Here is a 20,567-nt window from a genome sequence, read left to right as displayed (position 1 = left end):
AGTCTTTTTACAACGCCGAGAATCCAGAGAGCTTGTAGAGCCAGATGCAGAGTCAGATCACCGTCAGCAAGAGTTTCTTTTTTATGTGTGCTGTGATCTGCATCAGGCTGCAAGAACGTGAATCACTGTTGTCCAGAACTACTAGTACAATCTTTACCCAAGCTTCGGATTGTTGACCACTCCCTGATATCTGGATATACAGTGTACCATGGCATGAGACCTAGACCAATACTAATCCCCCCGGAGCCCTCCCCAAGTACCTGGACTTGTGATGAGATCGACCAAACCGTAGACTCGCAACCAGGCAACCAGAAGGAAATCCCAGAAAATACACGCCTGCAAATCCACACTCACACCCATGCTTGCAATGACAACAACAGTTGACTCCTCTGACACACAAACATGCACCACACATCAATCAATCGCTTTCTATGAGTATTCTTGCAAACAACACTTTACGCACATGTTTACCACCAGTGGTAGAAAGACAACCGAGATCATAGATATTCAAAAACCACATGCATTTTAAATTTTGGGATATGTTGGAAATAGCAAGAAAATAGCACTTAGAAAATAGTGGGAAATGCAACAGAAAGCAAGCAAGTCACAGAAGCAAAAAGAGAACGTATGCAACGTAATCGTGTTGGAGGATCTGGGGCATAGACGGTAGTGAAATGCGATCGCAGGCCAGAATGAAGAGCACATTGCCCACACTAGACTACTTCGACTAGTGGCATTGTGAAACCGGCAAAGAAAGCAACAGCCATTGCTAAAACCACATGCATGCAGGCACGGATATCTTTACCATGAAGCCATTAGAATGGAGCGATGCACCAAAAGCCGGGGGGGGGGGGGGGGGGGGGGAGTAGCATACAAACAGCGAAAGCTACTATAAATCCGTAATTGGGCAAGGTAAGTCAAATAAGTACTAGTGATAAAATTGTTCTGAAAATTTCAAATAATCAATGCGACGAGCATCCCCGCGAGAGCATATCAACAGACATGCCCGTGTGCTAAAATAACATTCGCCGTACTGCGCAGCATTCAAACGCGTGGCACAGCAACGCAATGCGGTCATGCCTGTGCTGACGGGGGCAGCCAACGGAAATTCAAGTCCTTAGCATAGTTAGACAGCTGTTGCGTCGCAGTCAAGCTCCCAGCACTGGGGCAATCAGCATTATGAGTACATGGCCATACATGTCTCTATGGGTGATTGTCCCATTCAAGAAATTATACATGTACATGCACTTGAAGAAACAAACAGTCCGGCCATCACCTGGGCTGGGCTGGGACATGGATAGGATAGGCGCTATGAGTATGTACAGCATACGCCGATAACAGCAATGCATAGCATAGCACAATACAGCACTGCATAGCATATTGCAGCATAGCATATCACAGCACAGCATAATTATTACAGCAGAGCATAGCACAGCATAGCAACACATATCACGGCATACATGTACCAGACAACGCAAAACAGAGCATACGCGAGCACAGCAAACGCATGTCTGTAGTCTACGCCGGGGGCAAAGTCAGACTTTGCACAATGCCTCTCGACTAGATTGCAGGAGATAACCAGTCAACTTCAATACACAGAACTGGAAACGTATCACAGGGCAAACCTGCACGCAGGATAACTCTGCCACCACCGTGAATTAGATTTGGAAACCCATACTCAGATTGCACTTACATGTACAACTGATCTGGAGCATAGCCAATCCCGTGTTCAGTCCATGCTACAGTAGTGAGGTCATACCGCACCACCAGCCTGTACCGGCCATGCCAGATTGGCAAGTCTACAGCTGAAGTTCACCGTCATCCGTACTGACGAATAACTTGGACTCACGACACCCACATGCACCATCCCCAACACCATCGTGCCAAGTTGAAGGAGCTGAAGCGTGCAACGCGGCAGGAGAACGCCGTCATGGCGAAGCACACCTCATAGCGGTGTAACACACACTTGTCCCTATGGACTACAAGCTAGGTCTGGGGCCAGTCAACTCGGCGCGCAAGAACATCAGCCACCTGTCTGCAATTGAGATTCTTGACGTCCATCTTGCTCAGTTCTTTCTCAGCCGACTGAGTAGCACTTCCCTCCAGCCTGGCCATGCTGCTGTTCTCCTTGTTCGCCGCTAGGAGCTCATCACGCAGCAGAGCGGCAGAGCCCGGCCGTAGCGTGAGCAGATAGCACGCCTCACGAACCCTGCACAGGGCATCACAGCAACACAGCATCACAGTGTTAATATGCATGAGAATTACACGTGCATAAAACCGAGACAGCCAGCCCTTGTTTCAACACAGATAGGAAAACATGCACAAGCCTTATAATTCCACTTGCGCATAATGGCGGGGGGGGGTGAGAGAGAGGGCAAGGGCGACAGCCGGTGAGAAAGAGAGAGAGAGAGAGAGAGAGAGAGAGAGAGAGAGAGAGAGAGAGAGAGAGAGAGAGCTATGAATGGAACACGGCTGCCTGAAAGGACAGACGGGTATCCAAAGGCATACATGAATCAAGATGTGGCGACAGTACCGGTTACTCACAGCGGGAAATAACGCTCTGGACGTGCAGTGCATATACTGAACAGTGTCACAAGATTACGCATCAGATCAAAGTGGAGCTGACTAGCACCACCCTCCGTCAATGTGACACATAGGATGACCTGCACATTCCACACACAGACACAGACGGAAGAAAGATCAGGAAACGGAACATGAACACAGGAACAAGACATGTAGCACAACAACAGCAGTAGCAGCAGCAGCAGCAGCAGCAACAAAAGACCTTGAAGCAGTACTACTTTTCAAAAGCCAGTGCAGAGTCACAGTTGGTGCACTGCAAACACACAGATGTGGACAAGCGTCTGATACCAATAAACTCAGTTTCGATTTCATGGCTTGCTAAAAAATAGTACATGATGAAAAAGCACAAGAGGTGAATGACAACCAAGACCTACCTGTTCACTGCAAAGCTCTTATTCTACTGCCTATCCACTGACAATAAAAATTATAATGGTTATGCCACAACGTCACCATTCCAAGGTGGTGCTTTACACGGAGTGGCATGACAACAAAATAATTCACAAGCGCTGGTTTGCCAATCGATACAAACAAGAGTACATGAAAACCAGAGTGTGCAGCTCGGATGGGTTGCTGTCACGGCGAAATTCCGTGATTACATCATTTTAGTGATGTAGTGCGTACAAGCAGGATTCAAGCAGGTCTCTTTCTGCACAACTGCAGCTCAGTTGTACGCACTACGCCATTTCCCGCCTCAGATCTGGGCCAAATATGATGTAATCACGGAATTTCGCCGTGACAGACACCCATAGCAGAAAAGGCCCCAAGCTGCACACTCTGGTTTTCATGTACTCTTGATACAAAGCATACACGATGATGTCACTTGCATAATGACTATGACGATGATGTCATCTGTCCATACTATGAGTGTATGACATCAATCCCAGTCATATGATGACATCATATGCATTCACAATGATGTCATTTGTATAGCATCTATACAATGTCATGCAGTACCTTGTCAAAGACAAACACGTCCAGCTGTTTAGCTAGGTTGATCCAAACCGGCGTGAACAGAGCCAGCGGCAAGCGCTTCTCAGCCAAGCGTAGGTGATGGCGCAATGACACCAGCAGATCACACGCCGCGTCGGACACCTCCGGTACGACCACGTCTTGCGGCGGCGGAAACGCAACCCACCTGCACGGGACGAGCACCGCGGACAGACACAACACAGCGGTGCACGGCAAAACTGGTGTCAGGTGACCAATTGTTTATAGAAACCGGCAACTCCAGGCCCAGACTATGCATGTACATACAGTGTTGCCCAATGAAACCATTTCGTAGCCCAGTGTTCGCAGGTCTAGAGCTGCGTAACGCCTGGCGAATACTTGAGTGACTCGATCGGATTTCATCGAGCAGTTACTGTGCATTGTGCTGAAGTACACTCAGACCTTGCGGGGGGGACCGGATAATCGAACACCGGGTTTTTTGGATGCATCATGTATGCTGTACACCTGCAACCAGCTATTTTCTTCCGAATGGCGAGGGATCCGGATAAAAGAGGAGCGGATAAGCGAGGTGTGGCTGTACTTTAGGGCATACAGCCATACACACACAAACCTGTGTACAAAGACTACCTGCCTCCGGAGACCAATCATCTCAGACAGCATACCATATTTCCAGGCAATCACAATGCATAGAGATCACCTGACTTTAGAGATCACCTGACTTTAGAGACCAATTGTCTTTGGAGACTGGTCATGTCAGGCAACCAAGCCTTGTTACAAAGTTTTCACACAGAGAGACTATACATGCATGCATCACAGCGCTTACTTCTGCTGCACAAACGGTTTGCTGGTCAGGCGGAACTCGCTCAAGATGGCTTCCACCATGTTCTCCATCATTTTCTGCTTGATCGAGTTCAGCTTGATGATGAGATGGGAGAACACAGATCTGAGCAGAGCCAAGCGATGCACACAGCATATGCAAACAAACACAAGGTCATAACCACGGACACAACCTCGAAAACACGTACTTCAAGAACCTTTTTTTTCATTGCTATCAGGCTCGGCCTCATTTTCTCTGCGCTGCGCTCATGAGCCCACAAAGGACGAAACAGTTCTGTCCGCAGCTTGAGTATTTCGCTCCTGCTCTTGTAGCAGTTGAGCACTCTTGCGTGGGGTAGTGCCTTTGCTGTTTGCGTTATGCAGAGCTCACTGACTTGTCAATTTGAGCACTCTGGCAAGGTACGTTCAGGCCTGGCTTAAATCTGGCTTTGGAAAATGTTTCATTGCTATCAGGTTCGGCCACATTTTCTCTGCGCTACGCTGATGAGTCCACAAAGGACGAAACAGCATGCTGTCCGCAGGTTGAGCATGTCAAGAATCGGATGAGAGTTACGTCACCACATGTACAGGATACAGATGGGAGTTACGTCGCCACATGTACAGGATACAGATTCCTCTGCAGCACACCGCATGCACTGGATCAAGTATCAGATAGCCCTACACAACAAAGTATTTCAAAAAGTGCAAGGTAATGCTGTCTGATGCAACCGTTGTCCAGAAACTCAAAGCAACAGCAATGACGGAAGCAGCAGAAGCACTATCGCCACCACCACTACCACCAGCAAAGTGGAATATTTCTTCTAACCTAATCTGAGCAACGTGAGTTACCTTGACTGTTGCTGTTGCTGCTGCTGCTGCTGCTGATCCTTGCTACTACTACCAGAGAGAGACAGCGAAGCAAAGCGCGATGCAAAGAACATGGCTGCAGGTAGGGCGGATGTGTGCAATGGAGATGACTTTGACGAAGACAATTCAGTGTCAGCTGCACTCTCCTCCTGGAGACGCTCCTCCAGTGATAGGAAAAACTGCGTTGGGAAACACAAGGGCATAGAGAAGAAAGTGTACCAGAAGACAGAAAGAAAGGAAGAGAGGGGGAGAAAGAGAGAAAGATTTTAGTTCTTGAAAGAGAGAGAGAAAGATTTTAGGTTGCGCTAAACAGACGTCGATTTCGATGTGTGTGTGTGTGTGTGTGTGTGTGTGTGTGTGTGTGTGTGCGCGCGCGTGTGTGTGTGTGTGTGTGTGTGTGTGTGCATGAGTGTGCGTGTGTGTACGTGTGCATGCCTGTGTGTGTGTGTCTGAACATGCAGATACGGCATTGACGGCGTCTCTCGCTAGTTGCTGCTTCCAGCATTGTCAACGCTGCAATCGCTGCTTCAAGTCCCGGGCTGGTTTTAACCGCCATAACTGCAACCGTGGAAAACGTCTTGCTGCAGCCGATAGGGAATCACTGCCGCTGATCTGCATGCATTGCCCGAAACGTTTCCGACGACAGCAAGATTTGACGAGGCACCAGAAGTCCTGCCAATGACGGTGCACTCCAAACTCTGGCCCCCTCCGGGGGTGACATTGCCCAATGGGCAGTCATGCTATAGTAGTAGTAGTAGTGTGTGTGTGTGTGTGTGCATGAGTGCGCGTGTGTACGTGTGCATGCCTGTGTATCTGATGACGGCACAAGTCATATTACTTTTAAAAAACTCGAAATCACAAACCATTTAATTAACCGTTGTACCAGCATCTCTCCACAGTATTACAGAACTAAAAACAACCAACATTTCGCCGGGGGACATCTTCAGGTAATGCTTTGTTGCTAGTAGCTTACCGGCTGTTCTGACCACTCGGACAACACATCCGCTACATACTGGACAGCACAGAGCAGCGAGGCAAACATCATTCCCGTACAGTCACCTAGCTCTGCCTCCATGCGTTTGACAATGCTCTGGGAAAACACCTCAACCGACTGCACTTGCAAGCGGCAGAAGAGCAAGCGAGGCTCCAGCGACGGCAGCAGCTTGTAGCGATCTGCAGGGCAGGATGAACACCAAGATTCCACACACAGAGTTCATGGACAATAATTAGCACAGTATTTTCCAGCGTATAAGCCGCATTGGAGTATAAGCCGCACTGGAGTATAATCCGCACCGGAGTATAAGCTGCAATCAGATTTCTTGCCACGAAATACAGACATCTACCCTGTTGTATCAACGCTAATTTGACCATTGTAGTAACAGCTGCACCGACCTTGTATTGGTGTTTAAAACGCGGCCTATACTGTATAAGAAGAAATATTCGTCTGGAATTTAATTTCGTCTTTTCGTCCAAGGAGCTTTTGGACTAAATAAAATGCCAGACTAAAGTCGGTTTGTCCAGCTTTTCAATACACTCTTATGATCCATAGACGAAATATACAACAGGACGAACTCCCTATCTTCGGAGCTGGACGAAATTATTGACCAACGAAATTTTCTGCTTGTACAGCACTCCGGAAAATGCTAGTGCAAGTATCAATTGCAGTGTACTCAGTACAATGCGTAGTCGAATGGACACCAAACGTACACTATATGCGTGGAGCCAGAGCGCTGGTCGATTCATGTGCAACATTAGGAGTCTAAGTCGCAGGGGCAATTTGACATGTTTTAAAAGTGTGGCTGTTGCTGGCTGACCAACACCCCCCCCCTCCTTTGCATTGGCTGCTGCCATTGGACGGTGAAATAAAATTAAAAATTAAATTAAACACTCTGGAAAATACAGCAATAGCTGATACACACATACTGTACATGTACAGTGCGTATCGGTTATAGTGTGGTCGTATACAAGAATATACTGCCTACAAGAATGAACACTCATTTTTTCATAATCATAACACATATTTTATGTGTATATTTATTCTTACAAGCAGTATTATCGCATAGTAGAATATATCGGCCCTAAGAATGGATTTTGTGCAGCAAAATATGCCACATTAGTGCAAAGTGTATCGCCTGTAGTAATAGCATCTGTGCTCTGTGCATACTCAATACAATAATATTCAACACAAAAAGAGAGTTATGTCCAAGGGAGCATTGGAGAATCACTTTTTCTGTCCAGTCGGACTCTTTCTTCCGACTTCTCTCGTATCCGCTGCTCCGCAGTCGCCTAGCACGACCGCGAGTCTGATTGATCCGTGTGTATCATGTGTACGTGTCCACATGCCATACGTGCACGCATACATGTATGATATGTCACACGTGCATATGATATGTCACACGTGATTTATCGTGTGTAAGAAATATCGGCAATAAGAATCAAATGTCGTTTTTCAAACACCCACGCTATAACCGATACCTACTGTATAGTGGTAAATGTTTGATGCGTTGATCTGTAGATACAGCCTGTTACCGTAACATTGCCCACACCAGTTTACACTCTGACACTTGTCTCAGATCATTGAGAACTCGTACAGATGTCACAGCGTTCATGAATCATGGACTTGGTGCTACTTTCTCCTTCAAAAGCCATCAGTTGTTTCCATAGTGTAGCGGTTATCACGTTCGCCTAACACGCGAAAGGTCCCCGGTTCGATCCCGGGTGGAAACATCAATTTCTTTTTTTGTTCCTTTTTCTTCACAAAATTCATTGGAAATTGCATTTCTTGGGAGGTGGAATCCAGCCAGTAACGAGAGAAGATAGACAGGGGTTACATGAGAGTTTTCGAGCCGGGTTGAGTTTCAACCAGGGAGCAGTAAAAACTGTAAAATATCTTTGCCACCTGGCTTCGACCCAACATGAGAACAGAATGACGAGTGGTTACATGATACACAGGTTGATGCGGTTGAAATCGAGAAAACAATTTCAAAACATACTACGGTACTTATGCGCATAATTCACACCAGGAATGCAGTACCCCCCAGTAGCCATGCGGCCATACAAAGCGCTAGAATAGAACTTTGTCGTCATACGAGTCAGCTCTTCTCATGTCAACCCTCTTCACGTCCACTTTCTTTCTCAAATCGTATAGAGCTCCAACCTGAATCGAACTCGACCCAGCTTGAAGGATCCTATGCAAAACCCACCCTGACTGCCAGCTCTCCATGTGTTTTGAAATAAAACAAAACATTCCAGAAAAGAAAAAAGTATTCATAGGAGACAACCAGCCAGAATAGAAAAGCTTCAAACTAAATCGTATACTAGTACTAGTACTATGTCCGAGAGAGGCAAGATGGAGGGCAAGTTTCATGCAAATTAATACCTGTCTTGTATTAAAGCCTATCTCGAATAGAAGCCTGTTTTGAATACAAGCCTGATTTTCAAGATATTCCGTCGGCACATAAGCCTGGTTTTACTGTTGACACACATACCGTATATTCTCTATTATAAGCGCCGTGCTTATATTTGTTCAACACCCTTCTACTTATATTGGAGACCGCGCTTATATTGGAGACCGTGCTTATATTTTTTCAACCAATGCATCCATACAGGGCAAGAAGAAATACATGCTAGATATCATGCATGCCGCGTTGATTTCCACCAAGACCGTGCTAATAATAGAGACCGTGCTTATAATGTTTCGAAAGGTGCTCACAGTGTGCTAGTATTAGAGACTGTGCTAGTAATGGAGACCTGTGCTTATAATAGAGAATATACGGTAAAATTAAAATACCTGATTTGAATAGAAGCCTAGCCCTTACATCGGCTTCTACATGAATAAGCCCGGCTTTAATGCGCGACACTACGGTATCACCGGGCTTTGAACACAATCCATACAATATCAGTACTGCTGCTACCTCCCTTACCTGTGACGGCATGTGCATAGGTCATGACTACCTCAGCACACTCCGGTGCACGCGTATCATCAATATCTTCCACCTCGCGATAGTGTGCCTGCCAAGCAGTGGGTGAGGATAGCGATTTCTCCACATGCTCCATGATCACTGCAAACATACATAGCAGAAAGAGAGGGAGAGAGAGAGAGAAAGATAAGGCTAAAAAATAGCGAAGCCCCCATGATGCTCATTTATTCGAATAGTGACCGAATACTATTAGTTTTTCATTGGTTTGAGGGAAAGATGCAAACGGGAAAAGTCTGAAGAAAAATGAGGGTCACCACTAGGACTCGAGACAGGGACCTTTGCTTGAGGCCAGTAACTATTAGCTTTATTGTATTTCACTGATTCTACCGCTGTAACATAGAACACTTAGTCCTTACACATCTCTTCTATAGACAGCCAGGCAGTGAGTAGATCCTTCTGTTCCAGCATCACGAGCAACGCTTGCTTCTCCGTGGCAGTGGTCGGGGAGATGGTGCCCAGGTCGGAGATGAACGACAACAGTTCATCGATGGTGTGCGAGAGAAGAGACGGCTCGGCGAGGAGTTGCTCGCTGTCCTTGGCTAGCTTGGTGGTGACCAGGGATATCATTGCACGCACAAACAGTCTCTGCAAGAGGGCAGGGCCACAGGTGAAAGAAAAGAGACAGACGCATGCATGTACTGAGTGAATGCGCATAGAGTGTTGCTCAATGAAATCCGATCGCACGAGTCAAGCACACATTGAGCGTCCTTTTCGTCCAAGTAGTTTTGGGCTGAAAACAAATGTCGGACTATAGTCGATTCGTTCAGTTTTCAATACATGTTTTAGTCCATGGACAAAATTTCCGATCAAACATACTCCCGCTCGTATGTAGTTGGAAGAACCATTCACCGACTACATGTTCTACTTGTGCAGTAAGTGCATGTCCTCTACGAGCTCGTAGTGAGCAGCTTGCATGTCCTCTACGAGCTCGTAGTGAGCAGCTTGCATGTCCTCTACGAGCTCGTAGTGAGCAGCTTGCATGTCCTCTACGAGCTCGTAGTGAGCAGCTTGCATGTCCTCTACGAGCTCGTAGTGAGCAGCTTGCATGTCCTCTACGAGCTCGTAGTGAGCAGCTTGCATGTCCTCTACGAGCTCGTAGTGAGCAGCTTGCATGTCCTCTACGAGCTCGTAGTGAGCAGCTTGCATGTCCTCTACGAGCTCGTAGTGAGCAGCTTGCATGTCCTCTACGAGCTCGTAGTGAGCAGCTTGCATGCCGTCCCTGGCACTGCATTACACTATTTACACTACAGTTGGCTCCACTAAAAATGAACTTGCAAAGAGTGAGTTTCGTCAGCACGGACAACGGTTCGCTATATTTTTTTGCGAACCGTTGTCCATGTCCCTGTTTGAACTCATACAAAATTGACCCATTGTAACAAACCGTTTTCGCTAGTAACAAACCATAGTTTGTAGGACCGCGTGTTAACCAAGTGCACTCATACTGTCATGAGCCACTTGCCAGTCATGACTTGCTGCTTGTATAGTGTGAGTGCACGTCTGTGATAAAGAACTTTGGCTATAAAGAACTACAGTCATGGCAAGTGAAATCCGACACTTGGCATAAGGGACTGCACCATGCAGTCTGCAGCCCCTGCAGCCCTGCATACGTACAGTACATGTGTTACATATAACTTCTATCTGCCTCATGACAGTAATCGTACTCATCACAATCAAGTAGGGGTGAATGTTGGCACTGAGATCCCGAGTTCGAGTACTCTGATTTTCTCCGATCGATATTCGAGTATTCGAGTATTCTTCATCTCCTAAAAATTGCACACCAAGGGCCTTAAAATCACATGATACAACCCTGATTGAACCGAGTAGCAGTCATTTTTCTCGGGTATATTGGTCCGTGGGTCATTTGGGCTCTCTCTACTCGTGAACAAATGTTCACCACACAGTCTGCACCTCAATATCTGCCGACTGCTGCTCTGAAACTGCAGATTTCTGTGATAAATGCATGCACCATGTATGAACGAGTACTCTGATGTATTCCGAGTACGATTACTTTTGAAAAAACCGAGCGAGTAGTCGAGTACTCGGTATAATTGTTTCACCCCTACAATCAAGGTTCAGGAGACGAGTGTACATATACTAGGGTGCCATGCATCGCTCAGCTAGGAGAGAAGGAACGGTACAACTATAACGGCTGAACATGACATACATGTACGTATCAAAAATGCAAACCGAAATTCAGACGTAACCCCGTTCACTCACCTCGACGGGAACAGGATTTCCACAGCACTCACTAAACAGTGGCTGGATGGTACCCTTCAGGAATGAAGCATGAGCGGTAATCCATGAGCGGATTTGAGTCAAATACCACTCCGGCTACGAAGGCACAGAACACACACACAAAGATAGTGAAACGTCAGTTTAAACGAAGAGATGCAACTGCACATGGACAGCGCCAGCGAGCGACTGAAACAGGCAGCCCTCCGGCAAGACCAGCATCATTAATTTTTGCGCTCCGCCTTCAGGAGGTTGTCTCTATGCAATTCCAGCACTCCATGGTGATGCACAAAACACCCCCACGGCTTCATGGATGCTAGGAATCCTTGGCGTCAAAAAAACATCCTCACAGCTTCATGGATGCCAGCAACTCGCCGTGGGGTTCCACAACCCTCGCCACCGCTTCATGAATGCTGGCATTGATCCATAGTCGTGTTCCACAACCATCGCCACAGCTTTATGAATGCTAGTGCTGATCCATGGTGGTGCTCCTGTGCACAAAACCTTTCCACATCATCAACGCTTACCTTCTTGATGTCATTGGTCTGGCGTTTGCTGTGGAAGTGATAGCGGAAGCGTTTTCTCAGCGGCTGCAGCATCAACTCCAGCGGATAGGACGGGTCATCATGCTGTACAGTGTCGATACAGCTGAGGAGAGAACATACAGAAATGGAGACACACACAGAGATAAGACAGACAGACAAGACATACAGGCAGGCAGAAACACAGACAGACACATCACAGCATTGCGGCACAGCGACGGCATCGATGAGTGTTCATTGAGCAGTCAACAACCGACCATTCCCTATGGGTTTACACCGAACAAACACTCCAATTTGAACGCTAAACCTTTCCTGGTTGGAGCTGCGGTGTTCACACCAAAAACCAGGCCCCCCTGCAGCTTATACCCCAAACTTGCAGTTTCATTCTTCAACGTTCAAACAAAAACACAGCACTGGAGTGTTATCCTTTGCCTCGGGGAGGTGTAGTAAGGGGGAGGGTTACAGGTTATGACCTGGTCCAGATCTGGTCCCCAGAAAAAATGACACATGAGGGAACAGTGGGAGTGGTACATGCACACAAGTAAGTCACACCATATGTATGATTACAACACAGTATGGTAGTACCAAGCACACACATAACAACAACATGATGTGATGAGCACAGCATTGGGGTGCTCAGCACACACATACCAACATGGTGTGCACAGCGTTGGGGTGCTCAGCACACACATACCAACATGGTGTGCACAGCATTGGGGTGCTCAGCACACACATACCAACATGGTGTGCACAGCGTTGGGGTGCTCAGCACACACATACCAACATGGTGTGCACAGCGTTGGGGTGCTCAGCACACACATACCAACATGATGTGCACAGCGTCGGGGTGCTCAGCACACACATACCAACATGGTGTGCACAGCGTCGGGGTGCTCAGCACACACATACCAACATGATGTGCACAGCGTCGGGGTGCTCAGCACACACATACCAACATGGTGTGCACAGCGTTGGGGTGCTCAGCACACACATACCAACATGGTGTGCACAGCGTTGGGGTGCTCAGCACACACATACCAACATGATGTGCACAGCGTTGGGGTGCTCAGCACACACATACCAACATGGTGTGCACAGCGTCGGGGTGCTCAGCACACACATACCAACATGGTGTGCACAGCGTCGGGGTGCTCAGCACACACATACCAACATGGTGTGCACAGCGTTGGGGTGCTCAGCACACACATACCAACATGATGTGCACAGCGTTGGGGTGCTCAGCACACACATACCAACATGATGTGCACAGCGTTGGGGTGCTCAGCACACACATACCAACATGATGTGCACAGCGTCGGGGTGCTCAGCACACACATAATATCATATGCACAGCATTGGATCACGAGCACACACATACTATAAAACCGGAAAGTTTAACGACCAAAAAGTTCAAAAACGTTTTTTTGTCATTTTGGCATGATAACGTGCAGAAAGTTCAACGATGGCTACCTGGCCACCCATCTGTATGCACATCTTTACACAGACATCTCAAACCGGGTTCGCGGATTTTCCGGTTTTACAGTAACATGATGTGCACAGCATCGGAGCCCCAAGCACACACATACCAACATGATGTGGCTACGACAGGACTCACAAAGGTTTGAGCTTGAACATCAAGTGCAGCTGCTGACGGAATGTGCTAAGCAACTCCGTAGGAACTTCAATCTTCTGAGCAGTTCCGCTCACAAACGGCCAGTGAAGGGCTTTTAGTGTCTCCTCAAAGTCTCTGAAGGGATACAAGTGAGAAAAAAATCAGTCAATTCCACACCATGTGTTGATTTTGAAGAAAAAAAAGAAAAGAAATGCCGAAACCCGGGATTGAACCAGGGACCTTTAGATCTTCAGTCTAACGCTCTCCCAACTGAGCTATTTCGGCCTGCACATGAGAGGAAAGCTGTAAGTGGCACCACATACCATTCCTTATAAGCCTTTCGCATGATGGGACAACAAACCATGGCATAGGTCCGCAAATCACACAGTTCATGTGTTTCTTTGCTGGATAAATCCCCCGCGGCGGAATTCCTTCATTGCGTCATGTTTGGTGCAATGCGATGAGTCATCCCGATGAATTCTTCTAAAAGTTGCAGTCAAACCGGGATGCTTCCTCAGGGTATACTGCCGAAACTGCGATTCTGATCGGAGTAAAACAAGAAGTAAAACAAAGCGCACGATCCCAAACTAGTTTTTCGACGCCAGTGGTGACTCTTTATCGCCTTCTTCTTTCGCCAGTGCAGTCAGTCTCTTCAAAAACTATTTCCGGTGCTTTCCTCGAAGATAATTTCAAACGATTGAGGAAATTGAGAAAGCATCGAAGGAGCATTTCTTGGCTGAGTTGCACAGCTATCACATATGCTTATCCTCGATGGCCGGCAATGCAATATTTTTTGCAGCGTCCTCATTTGTTCCTGTCGACGATGTCCAGGGATTCTTGAAGAAAGAGTTTGTTTTTGAGAAAGTACGACTTGTACGTTCGAAAATAATGTCTTCAAAAAAAGCTTTGAAATGTCGAGGCTACAGCCTTGAGTTAGGAGCGGTTCCGGGTGTAGTTTCCAGAAATCACAAGGAACCCAAATTTACCTCGGATGGCACGTTGCGCATGACGTAATGTAGGAATTTCGCCGAGCGCTGGGTGAATGCCAGCTGCACACTCTTGGGAGTTATGAACTCTTGATACTACATTGCAGTAATATCGGGTGCCGGAGAAAGTAGTGCCGAAGAACGGACAGGCGAAAATTTCACCAAGCACAGCATAGCGATATCAAGAGTACATAACCCCCCGGAGTGTGCAACGCCGATCCAGCTCTGCATAGGGTCTTGGTCGAGCGGAATCGGATCTTCTGATGTCATGCGTACACTCCACACCAGCGCAAGGCCGGTCTCGAGGCAGGGCACCACTGTTTTCGATCCGAGAGTACCCGCGACTCCCCGGGTTCCCCTCAAATGTGTACGGTATTATGACGCAAAGATCCGATTACGCTCGACCAAGACCCTATGCAGAGCTGGATCAGGCGTTGCACACTCTGGGGGGTTATGTACTCTTGGTGATATGCATGCAAGGTGATTCTACTGCACACAGACTGCTGTACAGTGAAACCTGTCTAAGACGACCGCTCAAGGGACATTCAAAACGTGGTCCCTGTTACCAGGCGGTCTCCTTATCCAGGGTCATTTGACTGGAAATACCATCCCTTAGTCCTGGTTTAAGTGGTCTTCTAGGACAGGTGGTCGCCTTATCCGAGTGGTCGCCTAGACAGGTTTTGCTGTACATGAAAATAAGAACGGTCCAGGCTACGAGGCTGACCCAATCAGCTGTGCAACCAGTCTTTGCTTGAGCACAGTGGAAATTAAACTTGTCAAAGCCGACCAACGCCCATTCACTAATCAAGGATCTCAAAAACGTGGTCTCCGCATACCAGTAGTTTCACTCCCCTTATCCAAGGTCTTTTTTGAACTGGAAATGGCCCCCATTCGGTCCAGGTTTTGGTGGTGGCCACATCATAGGGATTGCCTTGACTGTGTCGCACTGTGGCTATATGCACACAACACATGTCCTTACTTAGTCAGCAAAGCCTCAAGGATGCGACGCCAGTGCTGCGCTTGAGAGTCGATGCAGCTGTGTAGATGACCTGCATCGCTGAGCCAGGACTCCCTGGCAGCATCCTGTAACTTCAACAGGTCATGGAAGACGTCGACGGCCGACGCTGTGTTACCCTGTCCATGATGTGTTGAGATCTCAACGCTGTAAACAAGAGAGAGAGAGAGAGAGAGAGAGAGAGAGAGAGAGAGAGAGAGAGAGAGAGAGAGAGAGAGAGAGAGAGAGAGAGAGAGAGAGAGAGAGAGAGAGAGAGAGAGAGAGAGAGATAGAGATAGAGAGTGAGTGAGAGAGAGAGAGAGAGAGAACATGTTTGATCTCCAAAGGCACTAAAAACATAAAAACGTAAAAGAGCAACAGAATTTTTCTCCACGGAGAGTCACTCTGATTTCTTGGGGTGTGTACACCCCATGTAGTTCAGACCTAATTTCGTTCACCCAGGAACCGAGTTACTTTCCAAACAAAAACTTCTGCTTGTACAAGTTGTACAGCACTGTGTACCCACATACATATTCCATCGAGGACTTTCACCCACATACCATATTCCATCAAGGACTTTCACCCACATACATATTCCATCCAGGACTTTCACCCACACACACACACACATACCATATTCCATCGAGGACTTTCACACACACACATACCATATTCCATCGAGGACTTTCACACACACACATACCATATTCCATCGAGGACTTTCACACACACACACACATATCATATTCCATCCAGGACTTTCACACACATACCATATTCCATCCAGGACTTTCACCCACTGCAAGTAGTGCTGGCAGCGCAGAAGAGGCTGAGCGCGGTCCAGCAGAGAGCTCAGCTTGCTGCACATCGCTCCTGCACTCTCCTGACAGCGCTCTACCTCGGTCGACACCTGCAACAACAAGATATATACACGCGCACACACACACACACGCACACACACACACACACTTGCATGCACATGCACAAACCTTCCTTCCTTCTTCTCCACTGCCATGACTGGCTAAGTGGCCCCATACGGGGCAGCTCTTGGATTAGCGCTGTCTCCGGGAAGCGGCACCAGGACCCGACGACTGACGTGACGGCGCATTCCCACGGGTTATAATTGCTATTGAACGCCGCGATGTACAACGATGCCGTGCGATATCCTGACGGCGGCGGAAACTGCGGCTGCACACACCGCAAAGCAGAGGCTTGTCGACAGGCTCTTGACGGGCAAGTACAATACGATCCACCCCATCAAGGCACTGGGACTTCCACTCACGGCGATTACTTGCCACGTCGAGCCAGGAATTGGGCTCAATGCCAATTGCCGCCAGGTCGGTCCGCACCACGTCCTCTTGATTTTTTTGCTTTGGACGCCGTATTCAAATTTCCGTCAGTGTCGACAAGAGTCCTGACGTTCCACGTTCCCAGAGACAGAACAACCTTTCGAGCCGCTGGTGCACGCGAGTGAAAAGACTCTGGGCGAGGGTTTGCAAGACCTCTACACCCAGGCGAAAGAGGGTCAGCGCGAGTGGTCACATCCGAAGTGGCCATGTCGTCAACGCTGAATTTTTCCTCCTCCGCGGCAGCAAGATGAAGACTGCCTTGTCTAACACCGCGTCACTAAGTGTTTTCTACTCACCAGGGCTGGCCCTGGCAGAAGCCAGGAGCCAGCCCGTGGCCCCAAACTCACAACGAAGAAAGAAGAGTTCGGAGCCCCAAAAACTGCTTCCTCCTCTCTCAAGAGAAAACACACACACATGCACAAACACACACACACACACACACACACACACACACACGCACACACACTTGCATGCACATGCACACACACACACACACACACACACACACACACACACACACACACACACACACACACACACACACTTGCATGCACATGCACACACACACACACACACACACACACACACACACACACACACACACACACACACACACACACACACACACACACACACATACGACGTTCATTTTAAAAAGCATACCGGCAATCAAATGGCGGCAAGAGTGAGACGAGGGCATGCATCTCTGTCATGAGCATAGACCAGTTGCATAAGTGGAAGCCAGCACCCAGGATGTCACGGATTCGAAGTGCTTAGCGGACAAGCATTCAGAGTCAGACCATTGCACTTCATTTTTCGCTGCTTGTGCTCTTCACATGTTTATGACATGTACCTTGAATACTAACTTACTAAGCACACTTTTCTGTGGCCCATGGGGTGGGGGGGGGGGGGTGCTAGCGTACGTCTTAGCACAGTTCCACTGTATGTGGACTAGAGAAGCAAATAGCCTTTCCTTGCATTGCGCTTCAAACTTACCTGAGTACATTCCTTGACCGTTCTGTCCACTTCATTGATATAGTTGTCGGCCGAGTTCACGGCTGCGTCGAGTGCTGTTGAAGATCCACTGGAACTGGCACTGGAGATCTAAACAACACAACAACACAGTGCATGCTCAATCTCATCCAATTGCTCCCCTCGGTCTCATCTGATTGCTCCCCTCAGTCTCATCTGACTACTCCCCTCAGTCTCATCTGATTGCTCCCCTCAGTCTCTTCTGATTGCTCCCCTCAATCTCATCTGATTGCTCCCCTTAGTCTCATCTGATTGCTCCCCTCAATCTCATCTGATTGCTCCCCTCAATCTCATCTGATTGCTCCCCTTAGTCTCATCTGATTGCTCCCCTCAATCTCATCTGATTGCTCCCCTCAATCTCATCTGATTGCTCCCCTTAGTCTCATCTGATTGCTCCCCTCAATCTCATCTGATTGCTCCCCTCAATCTCATCTGACTGCTCCCCTTAGTCTCATCTGATTGCTCCCCTCAATCTCATCTGATTGCTCCCCTCAATCTCATCTGATTGCTCCCCTCAATCTCATCTGATTGCTCCCCTCAATCTCATCTGATTGCTCCCCTTAGTCTCGTCTGATTGCTCCCCTCAGTCTCATCTGATTGCTCCCCTCAGTCTCATCTGACTACTCCCCTCAATCTCATCTGATTGCTCCCCTCAGTCTCTTCTGATTGCTCCCCTCAATCTCATCTGATTGCTCCCCTCAATCTCATCTGATTGCTCCCCTCAGTCTCATCTGATTGCTCCCCTCAGTCTCATCTGATTGCTCCCCTCAATCTCATCTGATTGCTCCCCTCAGTCTCATCTGATTGCTCCCCTCCGTCTCATCTGACTACTCCCCTCAGTCTCATCTGATTGCTCCCCTCAATCTCATCTGATTGCTCCCCTCAATCTCATCTGATTGCTCCCCTTAGTCTCATCTGACCACTCAGAGGCGTCACACACGGTACGACCAGTATGACCATGGTCGTACTACTTTTCGTCCAGGATGGTCCGCCCAGAGCGCCAAAACGTGCCCTGTTGGCCGAAAAAATCCAATTTTCCCTGGACACCCCGGTCGTACCACCCCCCACCCCCTTTGCCCTGTGACGCCCTCTGTCACCACTAGCACAGTCGTCCCTCTTTAATCCGGCACTTTATAAACCAGCACCCTCTGAAAACCATCATAACTACCGTAGAATCCTGTGGATAAGCCCGTGGGCTTATCTGTTTCACGAGGACATTTCGGTGGGCTTACACAAGAACATGGGCTTACACGCGGGCATGGGCTTATACGCTGACACCAAAACTGTGCATTGAAAAGGACCAAGGAAGTGAGAAATATATTGGCTGAATTGAAAGCCACTGTGCAAACAAAAACAACCGATGATTGTGTTGAAATGTACAACAACAAACACTACATGTACTATGTACATGGTATGATCAAGAGTCCATAATTTATGGACTCTTGGTACGATTTAGGCCCATGGGCTTGTACGATGAAGCTTTGTGATGTTCCAACTTTCCCTGGGCTTACACGCGGGTGGGCATATCCGCGGGATTCTACGGGTATCAGTAACCAAAATGTCCTTGCAATTGGCTTCTGCTTTGCACCCATGCTAAAATTTGTCACCACTCCAGTACTCTTTGCGACGTGTAGTTTATAGCGCAACACTGACTTAGCACTTATGCTAGTTGTGTCTGGTGGAGTTCACAACACCTCCATTCTGCACTATTCCTTTCGTGCTGGTTTCTCACATGGCATGTGGGTTAGTTGAGTGTACATACATCATGTGCAACAGTATTTAGCTCAACCCTTTCATTCAATAACTGCTTCTCCTCTGATTGACGAGTTCTCATCATCTTATGGAACGAAACAAGACTTGTCAGGAGTAACACTACTTGCTACCGTGGAGTGCGGCTGGTGAAGTGTTTGTGCTGGTGTCTGCAAGTGCTGTGTGGTCTCGTCTTGTCAAGAAAATAACCGACCACAACTATGAATGGACGGACCAAATGAAGATGGCATCAACAGATTAGTAAAATTGGAAACGAGCCATCAACTAAATTCTGGAGAACACACACGATACGAGTGTAAAGATAAGGACAAAAAATGAAGTGTGTATATGCATAGTTCACGTGTGACACCGCTAAATTCCGATCCCGCAATTGTAGTCTAAGGTTTCCCAAACTTGAAGAAGCCTTTCCAAAGTTTGTTAACAGCGAAAGGCTTGAATTGGAATTGCAATTTGAAAACAACAAAAATTCACATACTTGTTGGCTAATTTCAGCTCTCTCAGCCAGCAGCTCCTGCAAGACTTTTCTAGCACGTGGGATATCATCAATGCAGACAATCCGTAGCTGCTCGTCTAAATACTGCCGCTGCTCCTCCATTGCTTCGTGTTTGGAATCACTAGAACTGTTCCCCACTGCCACTGGGTATGCACGAACTAGGACAAGTAAAGGTAGTTGTCATGGTTTAGGGGGTTTGTGCATTGTGCTTGTTTTTCATTAATTTTTTGAAGAAGCAGGATTCAGCTCCAAACGAGATGAGATGACATAATAATGACATCAACTTTGCATTTCTCTCAAAAATTTGCAAGAAAAGTCGTTTCCCGCGGTCACTCGAATTCGCGAATCCGTTGCGAAAAGTAA

General features: G+C 47.7%; 1 protein-coding gene and 2 non-coding genes across 3 annotated transcripts; 1 reads left to right on the top strand and 2 right to left on the bottom strand.

Annotated features, from left to right (window-relative positions):
• Positions 1–436: 436 nt before the first annotated feature.
• Positions 437–20,407, bottom strand: LOC135811286 (RAD50-interacting protein 1-like). Its single transcript, XM_065324502.1, has 15 exons — positions 20,187–20,407; positions 17,906–18,013; positions 16,334–16,470; positions 15,546–15,728; positions 13,584–13,715; positions 11,954–12,074; positions 11,412–11,525; positions 9,551–9,779; positions 9,138–9,275; positions 6,188–6,387; positions 5,197–5,393; positions 4,355–4,474; positions 3,538–3,718; positions 2,545–2,663; positions 437–2,209 (listed from the first exon to the last, which is right to left on the bottom strand). Exons 1-15 carry the CDS (start codon positions 20,304–20,306, stop codon positions 1,987–1,989), a joined length of 2,322 nt encoding a protein of 773 aa, XP_065180574.1. The 5' UTR covers positions 20,307–20,407; the 3' UTR covers positions 437–1,986.
• Trnav-aac (transfer RNA valine (anticodon AAC)) lies at positions 7,869–7,941 on the top strand. The gene has a single exon. It is a non-coding gene; the product is annotated as a tRNA-Val (tRNA).
• Positions 13,793–13,865, bottom strand: Trnaf-gaa (transfer RNA phenylalanine (anticodon GAA)). The gene has a single exon. It is a non-coding gene; the product is annotated as a tRNA-Phe (tRNA).
• Positions 20,408–20,567: the final 160 nt, after the last annotated feature.

The sequence above is a fragment of the Sycon ciliatum genome, chromosome 3, assembly GCF_964019385.1.
Source record: "Sycon ciliatum chromosome 3, ocSycCili1.1, whole genome shotgun sequence".
Taxonomy (NCBI): Eukaryota; Metazoa; Porifera; class Calcarea; order Leucosolenida; family Sycettidae; genus Sycon; species Sycon ciliatum.
This window is presented reverse-complemented; position numbering and strand designations above follow the sequence as displayed.

Excerpts from the sequence above, each read along its gene's own strand:
- LOC135811286 (XM_065324502.1), bottom strand. The coding sequence starts at position 20,306 with ATGGAGGAGCAGCGGCAGTATTTAGACGAGCAGCTACGGATTGTCTGC. Across the intron at positions 9,780-11,411 it reads GAAATCCTGTTCCCGTCGAG|AGACTGTTTGTGCGTGCAAT; the intron begins GTGAGTGAACGG and ends GCCCTCTTGCAG. Across the intron at positions 3,719-4,354 it reads AAACCGTTTGTGCAGCAGAA|GTGGGTTGCGTTTCCGCCGC; the intron begins GTAAGCGCTGTG and ends CGTCCCGTGCAG.